At 46.0% G+C, this 26,014-nt stretch overlaps 1 protein-coding gene across 2 annotated transcripts in view; it reads left to right on the top strand.

Annotated features, from left to right (window-relative positions):
* The window catches only part of BMP7 (bone morphogenetic protein 7), an 81,575-nt gene that overhangs the window by 46,925 nt on the left and 8,636 nt on the right, over positions 1–26,014 (top strand). The window contains exons 2-5 of one of the 2 annotated variants that reach the window (XM_079979640.1): positions 8,570–8,762; positions 17,567–17,715; positions 24,008–24,220; positions 25,140–25,216. In XM_079979640.1, coding sequence (XP_079835766.1) covers positions 8,570–8,762; positions 17,567–17,715; positions 24,008–24,220; positions 25,140–25,216 — 632 coding nt within the window. The remainder of the gene's footprint in view (positions 1–8,569; positions 8,763–17,566; positions 17,716–24,007; positions 24,221–25,139; positions 25,217–26,014) is intronic. The other variant, XM_079979641.1, reaches the window with a different exon arrangement.

Here is a 26,014-nt window from a genome sequence, read left to right on the forward strand (position 1 = left end):
AAAATACAATGATTTCCACAAAAAGGCATCATTAATAACTAAACAAAATAACTAAGGTAGAACCTGCACCCCCATTTCCCCTTGCTCAACACGGTAGGCTCTTCGAGATTGGCCCCCCGCATCCAAGAGACTCTCTTTTGCATTCCCACCAACCACAGAGGCAGCTAATCCTCAGCCAACAAGTTATTTCCAGTAATACTTTATTCAAAATGAAAAGGCATTGGGTACATCTTTTGAGCCAAGAACTGTATCGCAAAATTTGCAGGAGTGAAATCCGAATAATTATGGAGAAACAAGTAAGGCTGGCTTGCTGAAAACCGTGTCCTGAACAAGATTCTCCTCCATCCCTAGGGCAGGTGGAGAGTTAAAACGCAACAGCTGTTGTGTCCCAGAGTCATATTCAGCAATCAGAGACAGCAGGAGCTTTGTGTTCAAAGAACAAGAAAAGGATGGGGTGGCCAGCAGCAAGGTTGAGGCTGTACCCACGAGAGTGCTCTAGTTTGGCTACCAGTGCCAGCCTCACCACCATGCCGGCACAGCCTCATTGCCATCCTGGCCCCGACCCATCCAGGTAACTTGCAGTGCTGCTGTTGCTGGGGGGGGGGGCAACTCCTCAGCTCCACCTCACCACCCCAGCCTCTCCTGCTGGCACCACAGCCTAGATGGCACCCATGAAGCGAAGATCTGATAGGTTTGCATTTGGAGCAGGGTGCTCATGGTGCAGAAGCCAAGGCGCCAGAGTCTGACCGCTGGGTTCAGCTCTCCCCTGGCCCCAGGCACCTTACAAACAACTGCAGCACCAGTTGGAACATGCTTGGCAAGAATAGCAACGTGGGTTTTTTTTGTGACCCGGTAGCCCTGAGCCCGATTTGCAAACGTTGCGTGTAGCTTAAACGGGTCACCTCCAGGTAGCCAGCAAAGTGGCTTTAAAAAATAAAATTGAATTAAAGATTCTAATTCCTGAACTAGGTATGCAAGAACAGGTGAAGGACTGCAATTGTTTACAGGCCAGCGATTATTGTGGGCTTATTTACGAGCCAGTTCCAAATGTTTTGCAATTAGGAAGCTGTCTAGTCATTAGCAGCCTAGACTTTCTGTGCCTACATATAATTGCTCATGACGGATCGTACCAGCAACTACCAAAATATGTTACGAAAATGGATTTTTGACGTTCAGCCAGGCCTAGGCAGAAGTCAACAGTTAGGAATAATAGCAACCTGTCTCACAGGTTGGTTGTAAGTATGAGCAAGAGACGATTTGTCATCCCGAGGCGTACACAGAATTTATAGCATAATTTCGCATGGAGGATTCCCCCTCGCTCTGCCATAATCTGTATTTCAAATGCCACTGAACTGAAACAGCATTGTGCAGTATGAGGGAGGGCTGCTGGGAAGCTGGGCTGTTACACATGAATAGGAGCACATTAATCATCTCATTGGACCATGACCCAAAACCAAAAAGGGCTTTGCACATTAAAACGTTCTGTTTAAATGTCAAGAAGGTGTCATAAGTAGACAGGCCAGGATAACTGTTTACAATTCGTGTGCCAAGTAATTAACAATATTTGCCATATATAAAATTTTCTTTGCACAGCTGAGAACAGAGTATCTCACCATTCATCCCAATGCAGTTGTCGTTCTGATGACATAAACGAGACAGGCCCATGAACGTTGATGGCCCGCAGGTCAAGTGTCCTGGAAGTCCGCAGCAATAAGTCCAAAACCACCTCTCTAAATCCAAGCAGATAAAAATCCCTGGGCAAATGAAGGTATAGTGGTACCTCGGATTAAGAACTTAATTCGTTCTGGAGGTCCGTTCTCAACCTGAAACTGTTCTTAACCTGAGGTACCACTTTAGCTAATGGGGCCTCCTGCCGCCGCTGCGCAATTTCTGTTCTCATCCTGAAGCAAAGTTCTTAACCTGAGGTACTATTTCTGGGTTAGCGGAGTCTGTAACCTGAAGCATATGTAACCTGAAGTGTCTGTAACCTGAGGTACCATTGTATTTCCCATGGCATTTGAAAGAAAGCTGGAAGTGAATTTCTCTGGGAAGGGTGCTGTGACTGACAAGACCCTGTCTCTGGTCACCAGCCACCTTACTTTGGATGGCAGGGGAACTTGGAGCCTGTTTTTGCATCCGCCAAAAAAAGAAAGAAAGAAAATGCACCACACCAAATAGAGGGCACAGATTTGCATAAACGTGGGTGTTTGTGTGTGTGTTTGTGCACATTTAAATAGAATTGCAATACATCTTACCATGAATTGGATGTGTTAAAAAGAGGATTGGACAAAACTCATGGAGGTGAAAGCTCTGAACACTAGTTTCTTGGTTGGGAAGAATGCTGCTGAACTCGGGTCCTGTTTGTTGACTTCCTACATGCATCTAGCTGGCTACTGTGAGAACAGGATACTGTGTAGATGGGCCACTGGCCTGATTCAGCATGGGTCTCTTGTATGTTCTTACCACAGCGGGGGGCAGGTCACAGAGCAGGTGAGCGGTTGCCTGCTAAGTTAGTTGCCCAGCTGCCCAGGTGCTAACTACCGTATTTTTCACTCTATAAGACGCACCAGACCACAAGATGCACCTAGTTTTTGGAGGAGGAAAACAAGAAAAAAAAATATTCTGAATCTCAGAATCTCCCTCTTGCTGTTCTGGCTTCTGTGATAGCTGCGCAGCCTGCATTTGCTCCATAAGATGCACACACATTTCCCCTTACTTTTTAGGAGGGAAAAAGTAAGTCTTATACAGCAAAAAATACGGTATTTATGGGCAAGTTCAAAGCCCTTTGTGCTCCCTTTCTGCATTTTTTTTTGGGGGGGGGAGCATTTCTTTAAAATGCAACATGGACTGAGCAGATAGAGGATGCCTTCAAATAGAGGATAGTCCTCTGTGAAGGAAGGAAGGCATATGGCTGCCCTAGTCTGAGCTGCTACCAGACAGAGTTGACAGTACCAGGCCAGGCAGACGAATGTTACGACCTTCTAAAAGGCAGCTTCCTATGTCAATTTAGCTGTGGGATATTTGTTTTCTGGGAATAGCTGGGAGGAAACTGGTGAGGCCATTTCACTTTGAATAAAAATGTGCTTGCATTGTGCATAGCTCATTTAATCTTCAAAGGCTTTAATAATGAATCTTCCCAGCCCTGCCTGTAAATTGGTGTTGCTGCTTTAGCAGACGGGAAAGCTGGCAGGAGAGTACGATAAGAAGTTTTCCCGTGGGTACATGCGAGTGGTACAATCGAGAGTTGCATCCTGAAAGTTCTTTGAGCAATACGTCCTGAGTCAAATTAAAGAATGGGGTGAGGGAAGCTGAGCAGGGGAAGGGAGGCAGCTATTCTGAAGCCTAACGTGTTTTTCCTCTTCATGCCATCTGCATGTTCATGCAAATGGTTGCATCATTTTTTAAAAAATGATTACCTTGTTTAATGATCTGATGCCGCATGGATAAGGTTGCATCCTTGCCCTTGAGAAGAGCCCTATTGGATCATACCCAAAGGCCTATCTGGTGCAGGATTAGCCAACCAGAAACCTATAGGTCGCCCAGAGGCAGGAGCATGACTGCACAGGAGCACTGGTTTGCTTGCTGCCTTTGAACTTGGAGGCAGCATGTAGGAAGGCCTTGCGACTGGGAGTCATGGATTGCATTACCTCCCATGGACTTGTCTTAGCCCCTTGTTGTTGTTTAGTAGTTTAGTCGTGTCCGACTCTTTGTGATCCCGTGGACCAGAGCACGCCAGGCACTCCTGTCTTCCACTGCCTCCCACAGTTTGGTCAAACTCATGCTGGTAGCTTCGAGAACACTATCCAACCATCTCGTCCTCTGTCGTCCCCTTCTCCTTGTTCCCTCAGCCTTTCCCAACAACACCATAATTCAAAAGCATCAATTCTTCGGCGATCAGCCTTCTTTATGGTCCAGCTCTTACTTCCATACATCATTACGGGCCTTTGTTGGCAAGGTGATGTCTCTGCTTTTTAAGATGGTTTCAAAGTTGGAGACCACATCTTGTTACTTCATGTTGCTTATTCCAGAGTTACTGTCACAAATGAAACCTGCCCTACTTCTAGAAATGTGCAATTAAAAGATAGGAATAGGTTTACTTTTCTGTTGTTGTTTTCCCCCTGTTATCTGGGGCAGCAGGGTGATCAGTTTTGAAGCCAACAAAAAATTTATTAGCAATTTGATCTAGTTCCAGTTTGGCTGCAGTTTGATATAGGGCTCTTCCCCTGCTCCCCTTCAGCGTTAAGGAGCACAGTGGGCATTTACAGGAAACAGAAAAGCTGTTCATCTTCAGTTGGTCTTCCATCTCTGCACAATGCAGGTTGTTCATGTTCCAAGTTGAGGTGGAGAGACCGGCTCATCCATGTACACTTCTGCCTCTATGGTGAGACTAGATCATTCCCTTATTAGGTTGGGTTTTTTTTTAATGCCACCATTCCTAAAAACAGGAGTAAGGCTTTGGAAGCGTTTCTAGCAACTACGATTCAGAACCAAACCGTCTCCGACAGTGGAGCTAGAACCTAGCCATTAGTGGCTTGGTTTGAGGGCAACTCGTCTGATAGACTTCAAACAAGAACAGTAATTTATAATCACACCTTTGAAAGTACTGTTGAAAGTGGCACTGGGATGAGGGAAGGTCGGAGATCTCAGTGACGATGCCCAGGCAATGACCTGGTGGTGCCAGAGACTCGCAGCCACATTTCAGACACTGCTCCACAGCTGTGGCCGAGGTTGTGTCGGGGTGGATGGGAAGAGAGGTATATCAGCCCAGCAACAAAGCTCTGTGGTTAGAATGTGTAAACTTCATCAAGCACAGCTTGGAGGAAGAACAGTTGCATTCTCCGTAGCAAACAAGTAACAAGTACACCCAGTTAACAGAAAAAGACTGCCTGGAATGGCGCAGCCATAGACCTCTGACCTTTTGCTTTTTAAGTCTAATTTTGCACATCCATGGATGAAGGAAGCACATGTTGGCCATTTTCTTTCCCTTTGTTTTTGTCATGCGAGCCATTGCGGCCTTTTAGGCTGTTCTGCATTTGCTGCTGTTTTTAATTCAGTTTAATGACATGATATTTTGTTGGGTTTTATGATTTAACTGTTAGCTGCCTTGGTGGGATGGGGGGGGTGCAGTCCATTTTTGCAGTGGAAAGGCTGATTAGAAATATTTTAATAAAGAAAATAAAACATTTGGGTTTTTTTTCTTTTTGCAAATGCAGAGCAAACAAAAGGTGTTGGTGATTTGCGGGGTGGGGGACAGTGAAAATGCAAACCAGTTACTATGGGAGGGAGAAAGTGATATTTAATGTATGTAGGGGTGCAACATGGAGGGAAGGGCTGTAGCTCAGTAGCAGAGCATCACCTTTGGGTACAGAAGGTCCCAGGGTCAATTGCTCACATTTCCAACTGGGGCTGGGAGAGACCCCTGCCTGAAACCCTGGAGAGGTGCTGCCAGTCAGTGTAGACAACACTAAACTAGATGGACCATTGGGCTGACTGTGTGTATAAGGCAGCTTCCTATGTTCCTGTGAAGGTTCTCAGGAGCAGACTGCCCAACCAAGAGGCAGAAGCAACAAGATCCATAAAACGATAAGAAGCAAACTGTAAGGGTTTTAACAGAGATGTTGGTGTCATCCTATGGCGTGTTTACATAATGGTTAATTTAGCCTTGAATAAATGAGTCCATCTAGCTCTTCATTAGAGAGTCTGATGCTTGCGATAAGCTTTTATTCTGTGCAAGTGCAGAGGATGGGAACTAGACAGCCACAGAGCCAACGTCAGATGATTCAGAGGTATTACTAAGATCTGTAATGTGCCCTTCAAGTTTACCACCGCTGATGGGTGACTCAAATATTATAGGGTCATTGGGCGCAACGGACCCTGGTGCATGAGTCACAGAGGTCATGCAGCTGCCCATGGCAGCCCGCCTAAAAGACAGGCTCATTAGGCATATATTTCTGTTTGTTCTTAGCACTTTCTTCCTTACCTCAGTCCGCTGTCTAGTGCTTGCTTCCTTGCCTCTTCAGTAACTCCATGATCTTTGTAAAGGTGTTTGGACAGCAGGCGGATGTCTATGTCAGTAAGTAATTCTTACTCAAATGCACCTGGAGCCATTAATGTGCATGTGGATGAAGCTAACGAGCAAACTCAGTCCAGACAGGCTAGAAGTGCTGATGGTCCTTGAGTCATTGGACTTTGGAGGTTGTGCTTGGCCTTCTCTTGACGGGGTTGTGTTCAATTTCACAGCCCGGGAGTGCTGTTTAGGTGCAGCCTTGGGGCATCTGTGCCCAGATGTGCTTTTTATCAACTCTGGTTGGTTCTCCAGCTTTGCCCCCTCCTGGGTAAAAGCAACCTGATCATACATTGATACCTGTGCCTTGGCAAAATAATAATAATAATAATAATAATAATAATAATAATAATAATAATAATTTATATCCCGCCTTCCCCAGCCAAAGCCGGGCTCAAGAGCGGCTAATAACAGTAAAATAATACAGCATTCTAAAAGGAATTCATTATAAAATCAGTTCAAATTAAATTAATGGCAACCATTGGGCTACAGTTCTGTGAAGAATTACCAAGGAGGGGGTCAGGCTGTGTCTTGGCCAAAGGCCTGGTGGAACAGCTCTGTCTTGCAGGCCCTGCGGAAAGATGTCAAGTCCTGCAGGGCCCTAGTCTCTTGTGACAGAGCGTTCCACCAAATCGGAGCCACAGCCAAAAAAGCCATGGCTCTGGTTCAGGCCAGCCTAACCTCTCTGTGACCCGGGACCTCGAAGGTGTTTTTGTTTGAAGACCGTAAGGTCCTCCATGGGACATACCATCTAAATTGGATTCCTTTGTTTGGGTGTCTGCTCACGTGAAAAGGTGGGGAGCTCTGCCCTCTGTTCCACTATGCCTGTTGCTCTCAGTGAGAGCCTGTTGGATTAAGCCAATAGCCCACTTAGCCCAGCACCAGATGCCAGTGGAAAACCCACAAGCTGGATACAAGCTCAGGAGCCCTCCACCCTCCTGTGGTTTCCTGAAACTGGTATTCAGAAGCATTACTGCCTACTACTGTGGGGGCAGAGGAGAGCCATCAAGTAGCCTTTGATAGGCCTCTCCTCCATGAATTGGTCCAGTCCTCTTTTAAAGCCATCTAAGTTGGTGGAGAGATTTGAAGTGGGCAACTTCCTCTAATCACCCTCCAGGGTTCTAAATCATGTGGGGAGCCTCCACAAGTAGAGGAGGCTCCCCGCTCCAGGTGTCACCCTCCAACTTGTGGAGGGTGATGGGCACAGCGGCATGGGGCACGATACAGCTTGACCTGTTCATCCCTGCTCTCTATTCCTATGTGTATGAGCATAAGGCTGCCTATGGGTGGTAGACCGGTAGTTAACTATATTCCCATGTACTGAATGTATCTCACTGGTGCTTAAAGAGTTGTGCTGACTTCTATGCATGCTGGAGAGCAGCGTTTCCATTTTTTTTAGGCACTTTTTGTGACAGGGGATTTCATTTATGCAAGCAGTTTCTGAGCTCTGGGAGTAGTATTGCACCTAAGGTTTGAGATTAAAACTGCCACTGCCTCCCCACTTCCAGCCACTCGACCCTCATATTATGGGGGCAGGCAGGGGAAGTATGGCTTTGTGTTTTTTGTTGGTTTTTTTGCAGTCTTAGATGAGGACTAGACCATGTGATAAATGAATACAGTGGTACCTCGGGTTAAGTACTCAATTCATTCCGGAGGTCCTTCGTTCCGGAGGTCCGTTCTTAACCTGAAACTGTTCTTAACCTGAAGCACCACTTTAGCTAATGGGGCCTCCCGCTGCTGCTGCACCGCCGGAGCACGATTTCTGTTCTCATCCTGAAGCAAAGTTCTTAACCTGAAGCACTATTTCTGAGTTAGCGGAGTCTGTAACCTGAAGCGTATGTAACCTGAGGTTCCACTGTATAAGGTTTTAACTGCAGTTCATTATTTTCAGCTTTGCCTTCTCCTCCATTGTCTGTGTCCACGTTCAGACATATATCACTCTGCTCATATGGAATGAGGCTGCATTTTAAATTGCATTTTAATCTGTATTTTAAATGGGTTTTTTTTTCTTTTTCTTTTTTTTTTTCTTATTACGTTTTTACTGAAATTTTATTGGTGTTAGCTGCCCTGAGCCTGGCTCTGGCCAGGGAGGGCAGGGTATAAATAAAATTATTTATTTATTTATTTATTTATTTATTTATTTATTTATTTAAAAGCGCACCTAGAAATTCCGTTGTGGTGCCTATAACCTAGGTTTAAGGTGCCATTTAGCTCCTAGTTTTCATATCTTAGTTTCTTAACACTTCTGGAGAGCTGGAGTGCACACTCCTTGTACAACCACCATATCTGTACACCAGACGTGTACCCTCTTAAATATTTTTCTGCAAGAGTAGCGGGTCTCTATACTGTTGGTAGATTCCCTACCCAACCATACCCTACTGTGCCCTCCCCTCTCCCCCATTGTCTGTGTCCACATTCAGACATATACCACTCCGCTCATATAGGATGCTTTATGGTTCGCCCAAAAAGCAAGAGTGCCTTTAAGTGTGTATTTTGTTTTTGCAGTGGAGCATGACAAGGAGTTCTATCACCAGCGCAGCCATCATCGTGAGTTCCGGTTTGACCTCTCCAGAATCCCTGAGGGTGAAACAGTGACTGCTGCTGAGTTTCGGATTTACAAGGATTATATCCGAGAACGCTTTGATAATGAAACATTCCAGATCAGTGTCTACCAGGTCCTCCAGGAACACCCAGGAAGGTGAGTGACTGAGGAAAGACAAGACTGTGAAAAGACAAGAGCCAATAATTGCGCGAGTGGCTGGAACAATTGCGTGGCATCTCGTCCCATAGTGCTCATATCTGAATGTGCAAACTCATCCTTTTCAGACTGTCAGGAGTTGAGAAGATGCAAAGCAATATGAAAGCTCTGTCTGTGATGGTTGTTGATCCACAAAGGCTGTTTCACACATGCAAACTATCCCTTAAGGTGGCAGCTGAGAAGCACACACAGGATGAACTCAGGGTGAATCAAGGATTGATATATTACGATGTTTGTTGCGCCAGTTTGTGGACCAGGCAGAAAGATTAGAATAGAAAGATTTTGATTATTTGAAATGTGAAGAGAGAAATATAACATGCAGAGGAATTCCTGGGCTAGCCTATGCAAAAAACGACCAGGATATTAATAAACAACTGAGGGCCACTGGCAATCCAAGAAAACTGTCCTTCCCCGCTGCCCTGAGGTGCAAACAGAGACGGGGGATTTGGAAGGTTGCTAGGGTAACTGGGTGTGAGCTGACAGGAAAAGAGTGTTCTTAACTAGGTGTGCTGGGAAGAAGAAGGGGAAAAAAAGAGAAAGAGAGATCCATCTTGGGCAGGCTGGCTGAAGGCTGGCTGGGAGAGATGCCTTGGACTCGAGTGAACACTAAGACTGATGAGTGGCTCTGTTTTCACAGGTGTCTGGCTTGACCCAACTGCACAGACACTGCTGTTATATCTTATAGCTGAGCACTCAAAGAGGGCTCATTAAAGCCAGATACTAGAAGGACCCACCTCGAGACCTAGTTCACCCAAAGCCTTTCCATGCACACATTTGCACCAGGCTTGGTTGGAAGCTCAGAAAGCATGGGCTGGATCCTGACTCCAATCTTGCCAGTTGCCCGACACTGCTCAGCGTTTGTTGCAAAGCGGGACGTGGAACCTTCCTTCCCCGTGACTTAATGTGACTTTCGTATGGCGTAACTGATTGATTGGCATGCCCTTTGATTTTATTTTGCGTTGCACCTTCTGCATTTAGGAAACCGGATGAATAACAAATTGAGTTTGGTTGGTGTTTTTCTTGACAAAAAGGAATGATGGAAGAAGTGAGTTGTTTAGCTTGGAAGAAGTTTCGTGATTGCGGATGGTCGTCTTCCAGCACTCGGAGGCTAGAGCAGGGAGCGCTAATCCATTATTGCTGTAGAGTAAAATTATTGGTCACCAGGGTAGGAAAGTTCCAAAAGTGTGTGCATATGGTAAAGAGGACTCCCTTTGATCTCTCTTGCTGAGGGTTTCCCCCTCCAGGCCTGCTGTTTGCCCAGGACTATAACTAACTACAGGAAAACAAACGCATTATACAATTTCCCAGGCTGACTCACGGCGTGCAGTGACATGCGTCATGTCGGCATGGGAGCTTTTCTTTCTTAAAGGCTGGAATTCTTTTTCCTGTGTAGGTTTAATAATAAAAGCAGTAGCTTTCAAGAAGTGGCTGCTTTTCTCCTCGTTTCTCTCTCTCCCCCCCCCTTTTAAACTTTCGTGAATCGTGGTTTGTGGGTGAAGGAGATGAGTCAAGCAGTAAAGGAAGCATGAGAGCTTTTCACCTCTGGAAATTCCACATCAGATGCTGGTGTCTGAGTCCAAGAGCAATGCTTTCTCATCCCTGCTTCCTGTGGGAGTCCTTCGGTCAGATGTTGGTTATGACTTGAAAGCCCCAGGATGCGTTTCAGTGGCAGAAAGCTGGCTAACGAGTTGTGTGGTCTCCTTGATGCAAACCAGTAGAGGGAGGCCTCAAAAGCATTGTCTGTTTCCCAGGCTGGCCTTTTATAAGGGGAAAAGGGAAGTCTGGGGCCTGGACTTACAAAGTGTGTCTCAAGCAACCTCAAAGGTGCCTTATAGCGGCGGGTCAAGCTGTTTTTCCAACCAGCCCAATGCTATCTGCTCTTGAGCCCAGGATCTTTCTTGATTGCAAGTCTTTCCCATCAACAATTATATTGTAGTTATAAAGATATTTATACTGCCAACCTAGCAGTTTGAAAACACGTCAAGTGCAAGTAGATAAATAGGTACTGCTCCGGCGGGAAGGTAAATGGCGTTTCCGTGCACTGCTCTGGTTTGCCAGAAGCGGCTTAGTCATGCTGGCCACATGACCTGGAAGCTGTATGCCGGCTCCCTTGGCCAATAAAGCGAGATGAGCGCCACAACCCTAGAGTCAGTCATGACTGGACCTAATGGTCAGGGGTCCCTTTACCTTTATATCATAAAAAATTCAAAGCTGTTTGCAGCAGTATCTCTCTATATAACAAAAACACATAAAAATTGTAGTCAGAGACCACCAACTAACTATTCCTCTGCTCTGCATAGCTCAGTAGGTTAGATCATGGTACTGATAACATCAAGGTAGCAGGTTTGATCCCCATATGGGACAGTTGCATATTCCCACATTGCAAGGGGTTGGACTAGATGATCCTTAGGGTCCCTTACAATTCTAAGATTCTAGGAATGCTCTCCTTCTCTGTGTTCTTCTGCAGGTATTTATATTCTTCTGTTTGTTCCTTGCTAGTTCGGCACCGTATCTCTTTCTCTCTTGCGTTTTCATGCTTTTTTAAATCTTCTGTCACTTTATGGGACTCTGCCAATTATTTTTTGTTCATGTTATTCCACTTCTTTCTCTTAAATGCTTTGAAACTCATTTATTTCATTTTGTGCATTTCGGCTTGCTGATTTTTAATTCTGCTCCACCTCCACCTCTTTCAGTTTAATTTTTAAAGCCCTCTGCAGGTGTTCTGATGCCACATCAATGTGATTTTTCTGGGGTGCAGGGAACTCATGGAGAATGATGGACAGGCTCATACAAATGTGTGTGGAGCTAACACAATCACATCCCCCTTTTATGTGATTATTTATTTAATGATTTTGTTCATTTATTTGTTGCCTGCCTGGCCTTTACCATAAGGTTCCAGGGTGTTGGGGTGAGCAACAGTTTCGTAATATAATATTTAAAAAGTTAAAAGCATACGATGCATCCTCAAGAGTAGCGGACGGCAATGGTGGGACAGCAGTGCTCACTTGACCTCCTCACAGCCATGTTGCTCCTGCTGATTACTGAGAAAGTGAAGGCGAGGAGGGTAAGGAGACTGGCACAGTGCAAACACTGTCAGCGGAGTAAAGCCAGCGCTCCTACCAGTGTGTTTGCACTGTGCTAACCTTACCCCTCTCCTTCCTGGTGCTCCTTCCTGAAGCAATGCTGACCTGCCATGCAGTCTGCTATTGGTCCTAAAATATCTATCTCAAGTATCGTAGATCAGATGCACAGTTTTTACTAAGTTGAAATCTTGGTCTGTTGGGCAGGTTCTGTTTTTGTTCGGCGCATAATTTTTTATTCAGTTTTTAGGCATTTCACAAATAAGAGGTACACATTTAAATAGTTAAATAATTAAACTATTAAATAAGAGGTATACGTTTATAACTCTTTTCAGATAGTTATTGTCTCCTAAAGTGGCTCACCACATTTACTATTACTACTACTACTACTACTACCATTATTATTATTATTATTATTATTATTATTATTATTATTATACCAGCCCTTCACCCAAAGGTCCCAAGTTGGGTAACATAATATTAAAACACAATAGTAAAAACAGTTCAAAACAACTTAACAGTCACACAAAAAGGATGGGTCCTTGAAATAGACACCTCTTGTCAAAAGCCAGGGCAAAGGGGTCCGTCTTCAGCATATGCCAGAAACTGTATTATTAATAATGAGAAGAATCCTGCTATCAGGTTTACAAACTAAACAGGCAAAACCCATGGTGGAAGAGGAAAGTCAGGAAAAAGGTAGAGGAGGGAGATTCAGCTCTTTGAAGCTGGAACAAAGTGATGAGCTACAAACATTTACCGTATATTCAGTCAGGCTGATCTCCCCTTGTGGGTTGTTCTTGCCTGAGTAGCAGTTGTTCCGATGATTCAGGAAAGGGTAAGATCGGCCCAGTATACCTGAAGGAGCGTCTCCACCCCCATTGTTCAGCCCGGACACTGAGTCCAGCTCCGAGGGCCTTCTGGCGGTTCCCTCACTGCAAGAACTTATGTTACAGGGAACCAGGCAGAAGGCCTTCTCGGTGGTGGCGCCCACCCTGTGGAATGCCCTCCCATCAGATGTCAAGGAAATAAACAACTACCTGACTTTTAGAAAATGTCTGAAGGCAGCCCTTTTTAGGGAAGTTTTTAATGTTTGATGTTTTAGCGTGTTTTAAATATTCTGTTGGGAGCCCAAAGAGGCTGAGGAGGCCTGGCCAGATGGGCATGATAAATATTATTACTAGTGAGGTCTTGTTTCTTTGGCTGGTGCATGGGGCCAGAGTGTCCTTTCTCGTTGCTTCTTCAGTCCCCTAGCAACTGGCATTTGGAGCAGAGTTATTTCTGGCAGGGGCATGGAAGCGACCCACGGGAACAAGATGGGGGGGCTCCCTCTTGCCACAATGTTATCCCAGAAAGGCAGGGAGTGCCACCCTCCAATGGCCTATTGGTAGAGCATCTGCTTTGCATGTAGAAGGTCCCAGGCTCAAACCCCAGCAGCTCCAGGTAGGGCTGGGAGAGTCCTGGGTCTGAAAGCTTGGGGAGCTGCTGCCAGTCAGGGGTCCAACAGCTTCCTGGGTTCCTAAGGCTGTCTCATGAACACACAGCTGGTCTCATCTCTGCCTCTGTTGGAATGATCACAAAGTAATTAGTTACACAAATTTCTATGCAAAGTGTGCACAAGATGTTTGGCAAGATGATACAGGAGAGTCAGCAAAACAGACCGAAATTGAAGGTGCCGTGTTTGCATATCCAATTACCAAGCTTGCACAAACAGCCACAATATCTAGGCTAGTAGTATAAACATAGATGTTGTGGTTGTTTGTGCAAGATTGGCATATTTTAGCTCTAAGAGCAGTATATTTATATGGAACCTTTTATAGTTGGACCAGGCGTCTGAAAGCAAGTGCATGTGGTTGTGTGTTCACTGGTTGCATTGTTGCTCTGCCTCTCCCGTTCAGCCCCTGAGATGCTCAGATTATTAGCAGGGGTGACGTCTCTCCTCTATATCACCCTATATCACCCAAATGCAACCCTATAAATGGTAAAAGTTGCAATTCAACGCCGAACGTGTTTTATTTCTCATGATCATATTGCAATATCACAGTGCGCGTGTTTGCAAGACAGGAAAAGCTCTTGTAGGAACCATAGATAAAAGAATTAAAAAATACCACCTTCTAGTAACATTTCCCCATAAAAAGGGATTGTATATTATGATTACATATTATGATGCTTTCATTTATGCATTGCTTCTTATGAAGCATTTCAAAGCAGTTTCCCAACACAATAAAACATACATAAAAATTGTGTACAGTGGTACCTCGGGTTAAGTACTTAATTCGTTCCGGAGGTCCGTTCTTAACCTGAAACTGTTCTTAACCTGAAGCACCACTTTAGCTAATGGGGCCTCCCACTGCCGCCACACCGCTGGAGCACAATTTCTGCTCTTATCCTGAAGCAAAGTTCTTAACCCGAGGTACTATTTTTGGGTTAGCGGAGTCTGTAACCTGAAGTGTATGTAACTTGAAGTATATGTAACCTGAAGCGTATGTAACCCGAGGTACCACTGTGTATAAGAAAATTAAAAAGAATTGCACATATTTAAAAACAGTTAAAACAATTAGAGGCAACAACTGATTTATGCCCATGCATGTGCACATCGCGGCAACCCGGAAGTGGCAGAAAAGCTGGAATAGGAGGGGCAGAGCAGGCTTATGTGCACTCTGCCATCATGTGCAATGACCCAGAATGCAGCCCCCCCAAAAAATTGGGGGTTGCCTGTGCATATAGATATAGATAGATATAATTTCAAATCTCCTACAGATTCTAACTAGTATATACCGTATTTACTTGAATCTAACGCTCCCCTTTTTTGGCAAAATTTCGTTGCGAAAATTAAGATGCGCATTAGATTCAATGGCACTTTTACATTCACCAGCAAATACTTTTTTGGGTTTCAAGGTTCTGAAAATTGAGGTGCACGTTAGACTCAATGGTGCATTAAAGGTAAAGGTAAAGGTACCCCTGCCCGTACGGGCCAGTCTTGACAGACTCTGGGGTTGTGCGCCCATCTCACTTAAGAGGCCAGGGGCCAGCGCTGTCCGGAGACACTTTCGGGTCACGTGGCCAGCGTGACATCGCTGCTCTGGCGAGCCAGAGCCGCACACGGAAACGCCGTTTACCTTCCCGCTGGTAAGCGGTCCCTATTTATCTACTTGCACCCGGAGGTGCTTTCGAACTGCTAGGTTGGCAGGCGCTGGGACCGAGCAGCGGGAGCGCACCCCGCCGCAGGGATTCGAACCGCCGACCTTTCGATCGGCAAGTCCTAGGCGCTGAGGCTTTAACCCACAGCGCCACCTGCGTCCCGCCAATGGTGCATTAGACTCGAGTAAATACGGTCCTTCTCTAACTGTTGAAAAAGGAAGGTCTTCAACAGATGCCATAAGGCAATAGAGATGTTGCCTTTCTGAGATGAGGGAGTTTCAAAGGGGAGGTGCTGCCATACTGATGGTCCGACTCCGACATCATGTGGAATGGACCTCCTGGTAAGATGGCACCTTCTAGATGCCCTTTCTTGCAGACTGTAGCGATTGGCTCAGCATACAAGGGGTGAGATGGTCCTTTATGCTGATGCATAAATTGAGCAACGATTCGCACGTGCGTAGACATCACTTGATAACTTTCAGATGAGCTCCCTCCTTCCTTAGTTGTGAAGTATTGTCTTCTGAAGGCAAATGTTGGTTGATATGAAACCTCTGTTTGCAGTATTTGTTCTGTGGAATGCAACAGAACAACATGCAACAGGATGTCACTGAAACCTTAAAATTACGAAGCGCCCTGAAGTAGGGCTGGGTTTGAAGACTGCTTGGAAGCCATTCTTTATTTGGGGGCACATGTGAACAGTTCTCAGTACCTTCTCTCTCCACCCTGCTCACTTAAAATCAAAACTGCGTGAGGAAAGTGTATGCTTTAGGCTATCGTGTCTTAAAATATTTACAAGCGTCCCAGTAAAAATAATTTTCAAGTAAAGCTCTGTGTTTGCTTGAATAAAGCAGATGTGTGGTTTAAATGTTGCATTCAAATGAAACAATAGTTCCTATCAGTTCTATATAATTTGTTTACTTACAGTGCAGTCCTATATATCTATTCAGAAGTAAGCCCCCTTATGTTCACTGGGACTTATCCCAAGAACAGATAAAGGCAGCTTATATCAACTCAATTGGTCCATCTAGGTCAGCACTGTCTTCACTGAAAAGCAGCTGCACTCCAGGGTTTCAGATGGGTGGGGCATTCCCAGCCTTATCTGGAGATGGCAGGGATTGAACCTGGGACCTTGTGCACATGAGAAGCAGATGCTCTGCCACTGATGCTGTTGGCGCTGTGGTCTAAACCGCTGAGCCTCTTTGGCTTGCTGATTGGAAGGTCGGTGGTTCAAATCTCCGTGACAGGGTGAGCTCCCGTTGCTCTGTCCCAGCTCCTACCAACCTAGCAATTCAAAAGCATACCAGTGCAAGTAGATAAATAGGTACCACTGCGGCAGGAAGGTAAATGGTGTTTCCCTGCACTCTGGCACTTGTCACAGTCCTCCGGGTGCTAGTAGCGGTTTGGTCATGTTGGCCACATGAGCCGGAAAGCTGTCTGTGGACAAATGCCGGCTCCCTTGGCCTGAAGCAAGGTGAGCGCCACAACCCCATAGTTGCTTTTGACTGGACTTAACCGTCCAGGGATCCTTTACCTTTACCTTTTACCCCAATAAAGAATTGCAGCCTTAGTATTCTTTTAAAATGTTCATGTTATGCATTATCTCTCGGCCAGCGTGTGTATTTTGTCTGCATCCGTTACGAGAGTTGGTGTGATTGCTGCCTGCCTGGGTTTTTTGGCTGATTGCAATGTGTGGTATTGTTTGGCTTCTCCCTGAGGTGGTGTGGTCCAGAGTCTACCTCATTATAAAGACAGACTTGGCTGTAAGCAGTGGGGTCAACACCAAAGCATGTGGTTTCTTCTCGTAAATTATAAACTTGCAATTTTTTTGGAGGGCTAGGGCTAAATGTCATAAGGGTGGCGGGTGGCGCTGTGGGTAAAGGCCTCAGCGCCTAGGGCTTGCCGATCGAAAGGTCAGCGGTTCGAATCCCCGCGGCGGGGTGCGCTCCCGCTGTTCGGTCCCAGCGCCTGTCAACCTAGCAGTTCGAAAGCACCCCCGGGTGCAAGTAGATAAATAGGGACCGCTTACTAGCGGGAAGGTAAACGGCGTTTCCGTGTGCGGCTCTGGCTCGCCAGAGCAGCGATGTCACGCTGGCCACGTGACCCGGAAGTGTCTCCAGACAGCGCTGGCCCCCGGCCTCTTGAGTGAGATGGGCGCACAACCCCAGAGTCTGTCAAGACTGGCCCGTACGGGCAGGGGTACCTTTACCTTTACCTTTAAATGTCATAAATGCTTTTTGGTTTTTTATTTCATTTTCCCATTCCATCTCTTTGGTGCTACCATTTAAGTCAGAGATTACCCAATGTTGTTGGACTGCATTTCCCCTTAACCCCAGTAAGCATGGCAAGTGGTCAGGGACTTATAACCCCAACTTATAGCCCCAACAATATCTAGAGGGCATCCTGTCTGCTATTCCTGCTGTATATGGTTTATCCATGGTTGCTTTTAGTGTTGTTAAATGTAATAAAATGTAGTAATATGTCTTAATTATCCTTAATTTTCTCTCATTTTTCTTTATCCCTCTCTAGGGATTCAGATTTGTACTTGCTCGACACTCGGACAATTTGGGCCGCGGAAGAAGGCTGGCTAGTGTTTGATATTACAGCAACTAGTAATCACTGGGTGGTCAACCCACAACACAACCTTGGCTTGCAGCTATCAGTGGAAAGCATAGATGGTATGTTTCCAAAACATCATCGCTGACAAATCTCTATTTCGGCTTCCTATCCTGCAGTTTATGGCTAGCTGTTTTTAGAAATGGCGACATTTTCATATCCCAACCCTCCATTCTTGCTGCCCAAATTTGTTCATCTTTCCTGCCTCCCATACATGGGCCAGATTAATAATGGAGCTCTACTGGAGCAGCTCCACAGGAACCAGATAGTTTCAAAGACTGTCACTTTGGCATTCATTTGCTTTTGAAAAAAGGATGATGCTGTCCCTCTGCTGCTTTCCTATGACTATTACTTCTTGTCCTTCTAGTGTCCACTTGACATCTCCCATCCTTATATATGTTTCCCCTTCCATCCAGCATTATGGTCCTTCCCTTTTGATGCGTCCTTCAGCAGCTTCTTGGAATACTTCCAGAGGCATTGGGTGAAATTTAGCATCACACTCTTGCCAATCGTCTGTGCAAACATTCCGGCTAGTCAGGCAGAACAATACCTTCTCCCTGCGCACTGTTCTAGGGTTCTCCTGACCCACCCAGAGCCATTTTTTTTTTTGCAGGGGAGGTGGGTGCAGGTGGAAGAGAGGGGAGGAAACCCCATTGCTCAAGTGTTGCCCTGGCACAGGGCGTCTGCTGATGGAGCTGGTTAGACCACTCCTACATACTGTCCTGCAGCAGGTAATAATCCCAGCAGAATGAGGGTTCTGATTGGCAAGGGACCAGCAGCAAGGAGAGTCAGAGGGCACAAAGCAGGGTCAAGCGAGACCAGGTTGAGCAGTTCCGCATCCTGGTGGGGTTTAAGACTGGGTAGCTGTATGGGAATGTTGGTTTAGTGACTGGCCAGGATGCGGGTGGCACTGTGGGTTAAACCACAGAGCCTAGGACTTGCCGATCAGAAGGTCAGCGGTTCGAATCCCTGCGACGGGGTGAGCTCCCATTGCTCGGTCCCTGCTCCTGCCAACCTAGCAGTTCGAAAGCACATCAAAGTGCAAGTAGATAAACAGGTACCGCTCCGGCAGGAAGGTAAACAGTGTTTCCTGCTCTGGTTCGCCAGAAGCGGCTTAGTCATGCTGGCCACATGACCCGGAAGCTGTATGCCGGCTCCCTCGGCCAATAAAGTGAGATGAGTGCCGCAACCCCAGAGTCGGTCATGACTGGACTTAATGGTCAGGGGTCCCTTTACCTTAACCTTGGACTGAGCCTCCCATGGACAAGCTGGGGGCAATGGTCTGGACCAATTGACATTTCTTTTTTTTTTAATGAATATTTATTAGCATTTTTAAAAACAAGACAAAAACAAAAATAGACAAAAAGTAACAAAAATCCAAAACTTACAAACAATTAAAAACACATAAAGTTTCAATTACTTATTTTCATTTAACTTGTTTCTCAGACCTCCTCACACCTCCCCTTCTTGTATTCCAATTTAAATTATTAGCTCAGCAAGTCCTTATTGCTTATTTCTCCACTTTAACTTAATAATTTATTTTAGCATGTTGTTATTTCACTTTTCCTCTTTTCTTCCATATTCTCAATTTATTTTTGCAAACCTTATTTTCATTTAATTTAAACCATAGAAATTGACATTTCTATAATATTTTAGGTCTTTAAAATATAAGCCAATTCTGAGCTGTAGCTACAGGGGTGCTACCCAGGGGTTGGTTTTTGTGTGTGTGTGTGTACGCAAATGTATGTGGGGGGTACCGAGCTGGGTCTTTGGCCACTTAGGTATTTAAAAATCCCAACACAGTATATTCAAGGCCAGCACCAGATTCAGGTGGTAACATCCTTGAATCCTCAGAGGGAATGCACCGCCAGGCTGAATGTTTCTTCCAGGTGCAACAGAACTGCCAAGCAACAAACGTAATCCATTTTATCAGGGATGGCTTCTGTTTATTCACCCTAACCAGCTCCAAAGTGGTCCCCCAGACACAGGTTCATTGCTCCCATTGCCTCTCTAGCATTTAAACATTTAAATGTGAAACAGAACAATGCAATTGGTGACATCTTTGCCCCAGACCCTGGACCCATTTCTGGTTTTTTTTTTTTTTTTGGCAACATTCAGAACACCCTGTCCCTGCCCCTCACCAGAAACAGACTTCCCTTTTTCCAAACCAAGCACGAATGAAAACCAGGAGGAACAAGGAGGTCCATTATATGGTGTCAGGGGCTCAGGAGCAGAGGCACAGGGAAGAGAGGAGATGGAGAGTGAAGGGGAAGAATCCGAGGGGAGCGTAGGAGAAGAGGACAGTGGACAGAGGGATTCCATGAGCCTCTCCAGCGAATTGGAAGATTCACAGAAGGGGGCGCCAGTGGCCAGGGGTAGGGGGTTCCCAAGGGGAAAGCCCCAGGAGCAAGGGGGCAGCAGGGACTCCCAGAGCAGTAGCTGGAAATCAGGACCAGCTTCCCCACCAGAGCAGAGTGGGAGGGAAGAGTCCCAAGGATCGGGGCCAGTGCATTCCCCACCAGGGAGAGAAGATAAGGCAGGGCTGACCATGCCTCCATCAGAAAGTCGGACAACGGAGGAGAGGTCAGATCCGGCCAGTGTCCCGGAAGAGGGAAGCAGTGACCGAAGTAGTGTAACGGTTAGGAGAAAGGTCACTGGGCTGGTGCGAGAGGCAAGTTCAAATGTACAGGAGCGCGGGACAGCAGAGAATGAGGATTGGGAACCGGGTCCTAAAGCCCGCCGGAGGGAGGGGGAGGAGCTAAGCGACTCAGCGTCGGAAGAGTCCAGAAAGGGCAATGCCCCAGCAGGCAGGAGGACCCAGAGGAGGAGAGAGCAGCGTAAAAGGTGGAGCAGGGCTAGGATCTTAAACTGGTGTCATAGGGGAGGAGACTCAGACGGGACTTCGCCGATCTAGGGTTTAAGACGTAGGGCTGCACGCTGTGGCTTTGAAATGGAAACTGAACTTCAATAAAGACTTTTGTACATTACTACAGCCTAGCGTTGGTCCTCTGTGAGCTGGGACCTAGAGGCAGCTCTGACATATGGGTAGTAGCTTAGCCGAGGAACAGATGGAATGCATGGCATTGACACGGGCCTTGGTGTCCATCCTAGTTGTCCCATGGAGACCTTGGTCAGCCCAAGCCGAGTTGTTTTGAAGTGTTGTTTGAAACGATAATGAAAGACATTAGTTCATATTTAATAGCAATCCCGATTCCTTTGTATCAGCGCCAGCGAGATCCAGCAACGATAGGAAAGGAAAGGGAATTTTAAAGGCTCTTTGTTTACTCTTAGAAAGTTTGGATAAAGTGAAGCAATGCGAGAGAGGCTGAAGTAATTTTTTAGCCTGGGGCATTCTGTCATCTTCTAAGCACTCTTAATTCTTTCCTCCCTGACAATATGTTGGAGCAGCAGCTGACTTCTCGGAGCTTACTTGGGTTTCTTACTTATTACGGGTTCACATCCTGTTTGTCTCATTGCGGAGGAAAGGAAAACAGAGCCTGAACCTCTGTGCATTTGCTTGGCACTAAGTCTCGTTGAGTTTAATGGGACTCGCTCCCAAGGAACTGTGCATCTAATTATATAGCCTTCAAGGTGCTGAAGCCTAAGGAGAGTCATTTGAGAATATGGTTGTCCCTTTACATTTAATTGTGGGACATCAGTATTGGTTTTTAAGTCCTTAAGACCTCGGTCCTGTATACCTGAAGGAGCGTCTCCACCCCCATCGTTCAGCCCGGACACTGAGATCCAGCTCCGAGGGCCTTCTGGTGGTTCCCTCATTGCGAGAAGTGAGGCTACAGGGAACCAGACAGAGGGCCTTCTCGGTAGTGGCGCCCGCCCTGTGGAACGCCCTCCCATCAGATGTCAAAGAGATAAACAATTACCTGACATTCAGAAGACATCTTAAGGCAGCCCTGTTCAGGGAAGTTTTTAATATGTAACGCTGTACTGTTTTTAACACTTGATTGGGAGCCGCCCAGAGTGGCTGGGGAAACTCAGCCAGATGGGCGGGGTATAAATAATAAATTATTATTATTATATTATTATTAAAGAACCGTTGTTGTTTAAATAATGCAACCATTTGAGCATACGAATAGCCATGCAAGATCAGCCAGCCCCAAAGCACATTTAGTTCAGTATCCTGTTCTCTTATAATTGGCAGCCAATAATAAGATTCTAAATTGACCCAGCCTGCTGTAAATACTTTGAATTTGCCTAGGCGAGAGCAGGTCAAAAGAGCAGTGATCCCCTTTCTTGTGGCGTCTTACTTAAAAGTCGACCCATTTAAATGAACGAACATGGCCAAGTTAGGTCCATTAATTTCAATGGATCTGCTCTGAGTAAAACTTAGTGGACTACCACAATATATTTGTTTAGACTTCTTTCCCACCTTTCCTCAATGAGCTCCAAGTGGCACACATGGTTCTCTCCCTCCCCATTTCATCATCACAACAACTCTTTGAGGTAGGCTAGCCTGAGAAGGTGAATGACCGGCTCACAGTCACCCCAGTGAACTTCATGGCAGAGTGATGATATGCCCTGGTATTGCGTGTCCTGGCTCAACACACTAACCACTATACCACACGGCCTTTAGGCTGCAGCATCGAGAACAATCAACCCTGGCTTGTGGGAATACACAGATCTGAATAGCCAGGCATAGTCCAGCTTGCACACCGAAGTTCAAAAGTTGGCGTCAGTAAGCAAAATATATTGGAAAGACTAAAGCCATTTCTTGCCCTCAGGCGCAATCTATCCGGAATGGCACTGGACTTCATTTAAGATGAGACGTTTTTATTTTAAGCCAATAACCTTCCAGTGAGAATTTAGTGTTCCGCTGAGCCTAGTTTTTATGGTTCCTTTTTACAGGATCACATCAAATTCTAAGCTGCTGAACTCAAAGAAACCTCTCTTAAAAGCAAAAAAGCAAAATAAATACTGTAAATAAATAATAATAATAATAATAATAATAATAATAATAATAATAATAATAATAACCCAGGGAAGTCTAATATTGAAGTTGACCTAGCATAACATAACATTTGCTTCAGTTTGGGCACCGTGGCATACAACACAACATTTGTTGTGTTGAAGCATTGCTTGCGAGAAAAGCTGCCGTAATTTCAGGGCCCAGTTTTTGATCCTAAATCTAGTGAGAAAGGCTTTGGGAACAAACCGGAAGAGTAAAAAAAATCTGTAACCACTGACTTGTGGGGACATCTTTCAGAGAAGAAAGGGCAAAGGAGTAAACCCTTCACAAATCCAGAGTAGAGCCCCTAAGATAACAACAACAAACAACAACAAAACAACAATTTATTATTTGTACCCCGCCCATCTGGCTGGGTTTCCCCAGCCACTCTGGGCAGCTTCCAACAAAGATTAAAAATACATCAAAATGTCACACATTAAAAACTGCCCTGATCAGGGCTGCCTTCAGATGTTTTCTAAATGGCAGGTAGTTGTTTATCTCTTTGACATATGATGGGAGGGCGTCACTACCAAGAAGGCCCTCTGCCTGGTTCCCTGTAGCTTTGCTTCTTGAAGTGAGGAAACCTCCAAAAGGCCCTCTGTTCTGGACCTCAGCGTCCGGGCAGAATGATGGGGGTGGAGACCTCCTTCAGGTATACTGGGCCAAGGCCGTTTAGGGCTTTAAAGGTCAACACCAACACTTTAAATTGTGCTTGGAAACGTACTGGGAGCCAATGTAGCTCTTTCAAGACCAGTGTTATGTGGTCTCGGCGGCCGCCCCCAGTCACCAGCCTAGCTGCCGCATTCTGGATTATTTGTAGTTTCCGGGTCACCTTCAAAGGTAGTCCCACGTAGAGCGCATTGCAGTAGTCCAAGCGGGAGATAACTAACTAGAGCATGCACCACTTTGGCGAGTGCCTTGCATCCCACCTTCTGGCAATTCCTGTAGCCAGGATGGTGCGAAACATATTGCTCTGCTTTCCTTTGGACCACATCAGCGAGACAGAGAGAGGGGTCCTGTCATCTGAGCAGCCCAGGACCTCCATACACACAGGCTTGCACCCTGGGGTGGTTATTTGGTGTTGCAGATGCAGCAGAAAGAGTGCAGGGGGCAGCAGTTAGGAGTTACCAGTCTCTGCAGCCACAGCAGGCGCTGGGATTCTCCAGCAACTTGACTTCACTCCTGGAGGCTCACTCCGTCGTCTCTTGAGACAAATGGATGCCGACGACAAGTTTTTAAGTTAGCCTCAGCGTGCGTCTGGAAAGCCATGGGAGTTTAGCTTGTGGGTTTGCAGGTCCAACTATTTGTCTTCCTGCTCTTCCTGGTGCAAATGGGAGGCAGGTCACACTCCGCTTCAGAGCTAATGGTCTGTCCATCCCCCATCTCCTTAGGGCAAAGCATCAATCCCAAGTTAGCCGGTCTTATTGGAAGACACGGCCCGCAAAACAAGCAGCCCTTCACCGTGGCTTTCTTCAAAGCCACAGAGGTGCATCTCCGCAGTATCCGTTCCGCAGGAGGCAAACAGCGGAACCAGAACCGGTCGAAGACGCCAAAGAACCAAGAAGCCTTTCGGGTGTCAAACCTCGGAGGTATGCTGGCATTAGGTGTGTGCTTTCCATAAAGCTAACCCTGGTGGGGAATGCAGTTTAAAAGCTGGGACAATTTCTGTTTCAGGGAGTGAATGCTGGGTGGGGCCTTCCAGGCCAGCAGTCAGGGTAGAAGATGGGTGGAGCAGGAGTTCCACTGGCCGGGTGGGACCCCACCAATGACACTTCTGACCGTCCACAAGTTTGCCGCATTGTGTGCCACAGAACCATCAAGTCATAACATAACTGTGATTCCCAACTCTGAGCTGGGCACCCAGCTATATGGAGAAATAGGCACCACATCTTGTGTGCGATGTTACAACCGCCTACCAGAGAGGAGAAGCCTGACTGAGGCTAAAGTGTGAGTGTGTTTTGCCTTTGCCCAGTTAATGAACAAGTAGCCATAGGCAAAAGCACTTGAATAAATACAAGCTAGGGTTGTGTAAACACAGAAGCATCGTTTACTTTTCTGAGGTTTTGCCCTGGTTTGAGTGAGATGGCAAAGCTGACTTTGCAAATACATATGTGGATCAGAGGTAACAATAATTTGTTTCTGGCGGCTTCCTTGATTTTTCACTGGGAACAATAGGCTGCTTAAAATGTTGATTAACAAAGTTTCCTATTGTTGAAGCTTATAATACAATAAGTCATCAAGTGGAATGACATTCACTTCTCACAATACTGCCAACAGCTTTTCCTCACACAGAGTTTGAGGCAGAATTTTGATCCTGCCCCCAACTCAAATTTTGATATATGCCCACTCAAATAAAAGTCTGGTGTTAAAATGTTTGTGTAAGTCACTGGTGAGGGTGATAGAAAGTGCCCTTAACTGGGCTGTGCATTCACTAAAATTGCTGTGTAGTTTGCTGCTGGTCAGTCTCAGGTAACATGGTATTTTTTTCCTCTCCTTTCCCTACTCAACACTTTTCAAACTCAGAAAACAGCAGCACTGACCAGAGACAAGCTTGCAAGAAACATGAGCTCTATGTCAGCTTCAGGGATCTTGGCTGGCAGGTAATGTGATTTCTGTGCTTGGAATCAGAGATTTGTGGTGCATTTTTAGTCCACTGTTGCTATTGTGCTGGTAATGCGAACCCCATGACCCAGTTTTCCAAGTTCTGACCCTTAGAGAAGAGCAGTGGCTAAGCCCATCCTGGCAGTTGCCGCAAACTTCTAATGTACGGTAATACCTCCGCGGACGTCTGCCTCATCTAGCATCCATTCCGGCGAACGTCCGTGGCAAACCTGGAAATAACGGAATGGGTTACTTCTGGGTTTGTCGCTCGTGCTTTGCCCTGCGTCTTTTTCGGCTAGCAACCGGGGCTCTGGAATGGATCCTGGTCGCAAAACAAGGTACCACTGTATGTCTGCAAAGTCATAACAATTGGAGGGATGGGGGGTGGATATTATTGATTGGTCATCAGTCCTGCAGATTTGCAACTCCTCAGGATCATACTCTCAGCTTAGTTTGTTGAACTCTAATTTGGCTGCCCCCATCTAAAAGTCTGCTGGTTTAATGATGAGTGAATGCCCTCACCAAAATCAGCCACAATTTGATCAGCCCTGCATACTGAATCTTGAAAAATGTGAAGAGGTTGCTTAATGCCAGTGGGGCACATGCCCCAAATGCAGTTGTTTTCCAATTTCACAAAAGATTACCTGTGTGTTCAGAAGCTGGTTAACAAATTTGTGCTCTTAGTGGGGTGCCCCAAACACACACACCCTGCTCCTCTTCACAGCCACCCTCAAAGACTTCAGGGCATTGCTAGCGATTTACTGAGAGTGATAGCAGATGTAGCATTGAAACAGCAG

This window comes from Podarcis cretensis (assembly GCF_951804945.1).
Source record: "Podarcis cretensis genome assembly, chromosome: 6".
Taxonomy (NCBI): Eukaryota; Metazoa; Chordata; class Lepidosauria; order Squamata; family Lacertidae; genus Podarcis; species Podarcis cretensis.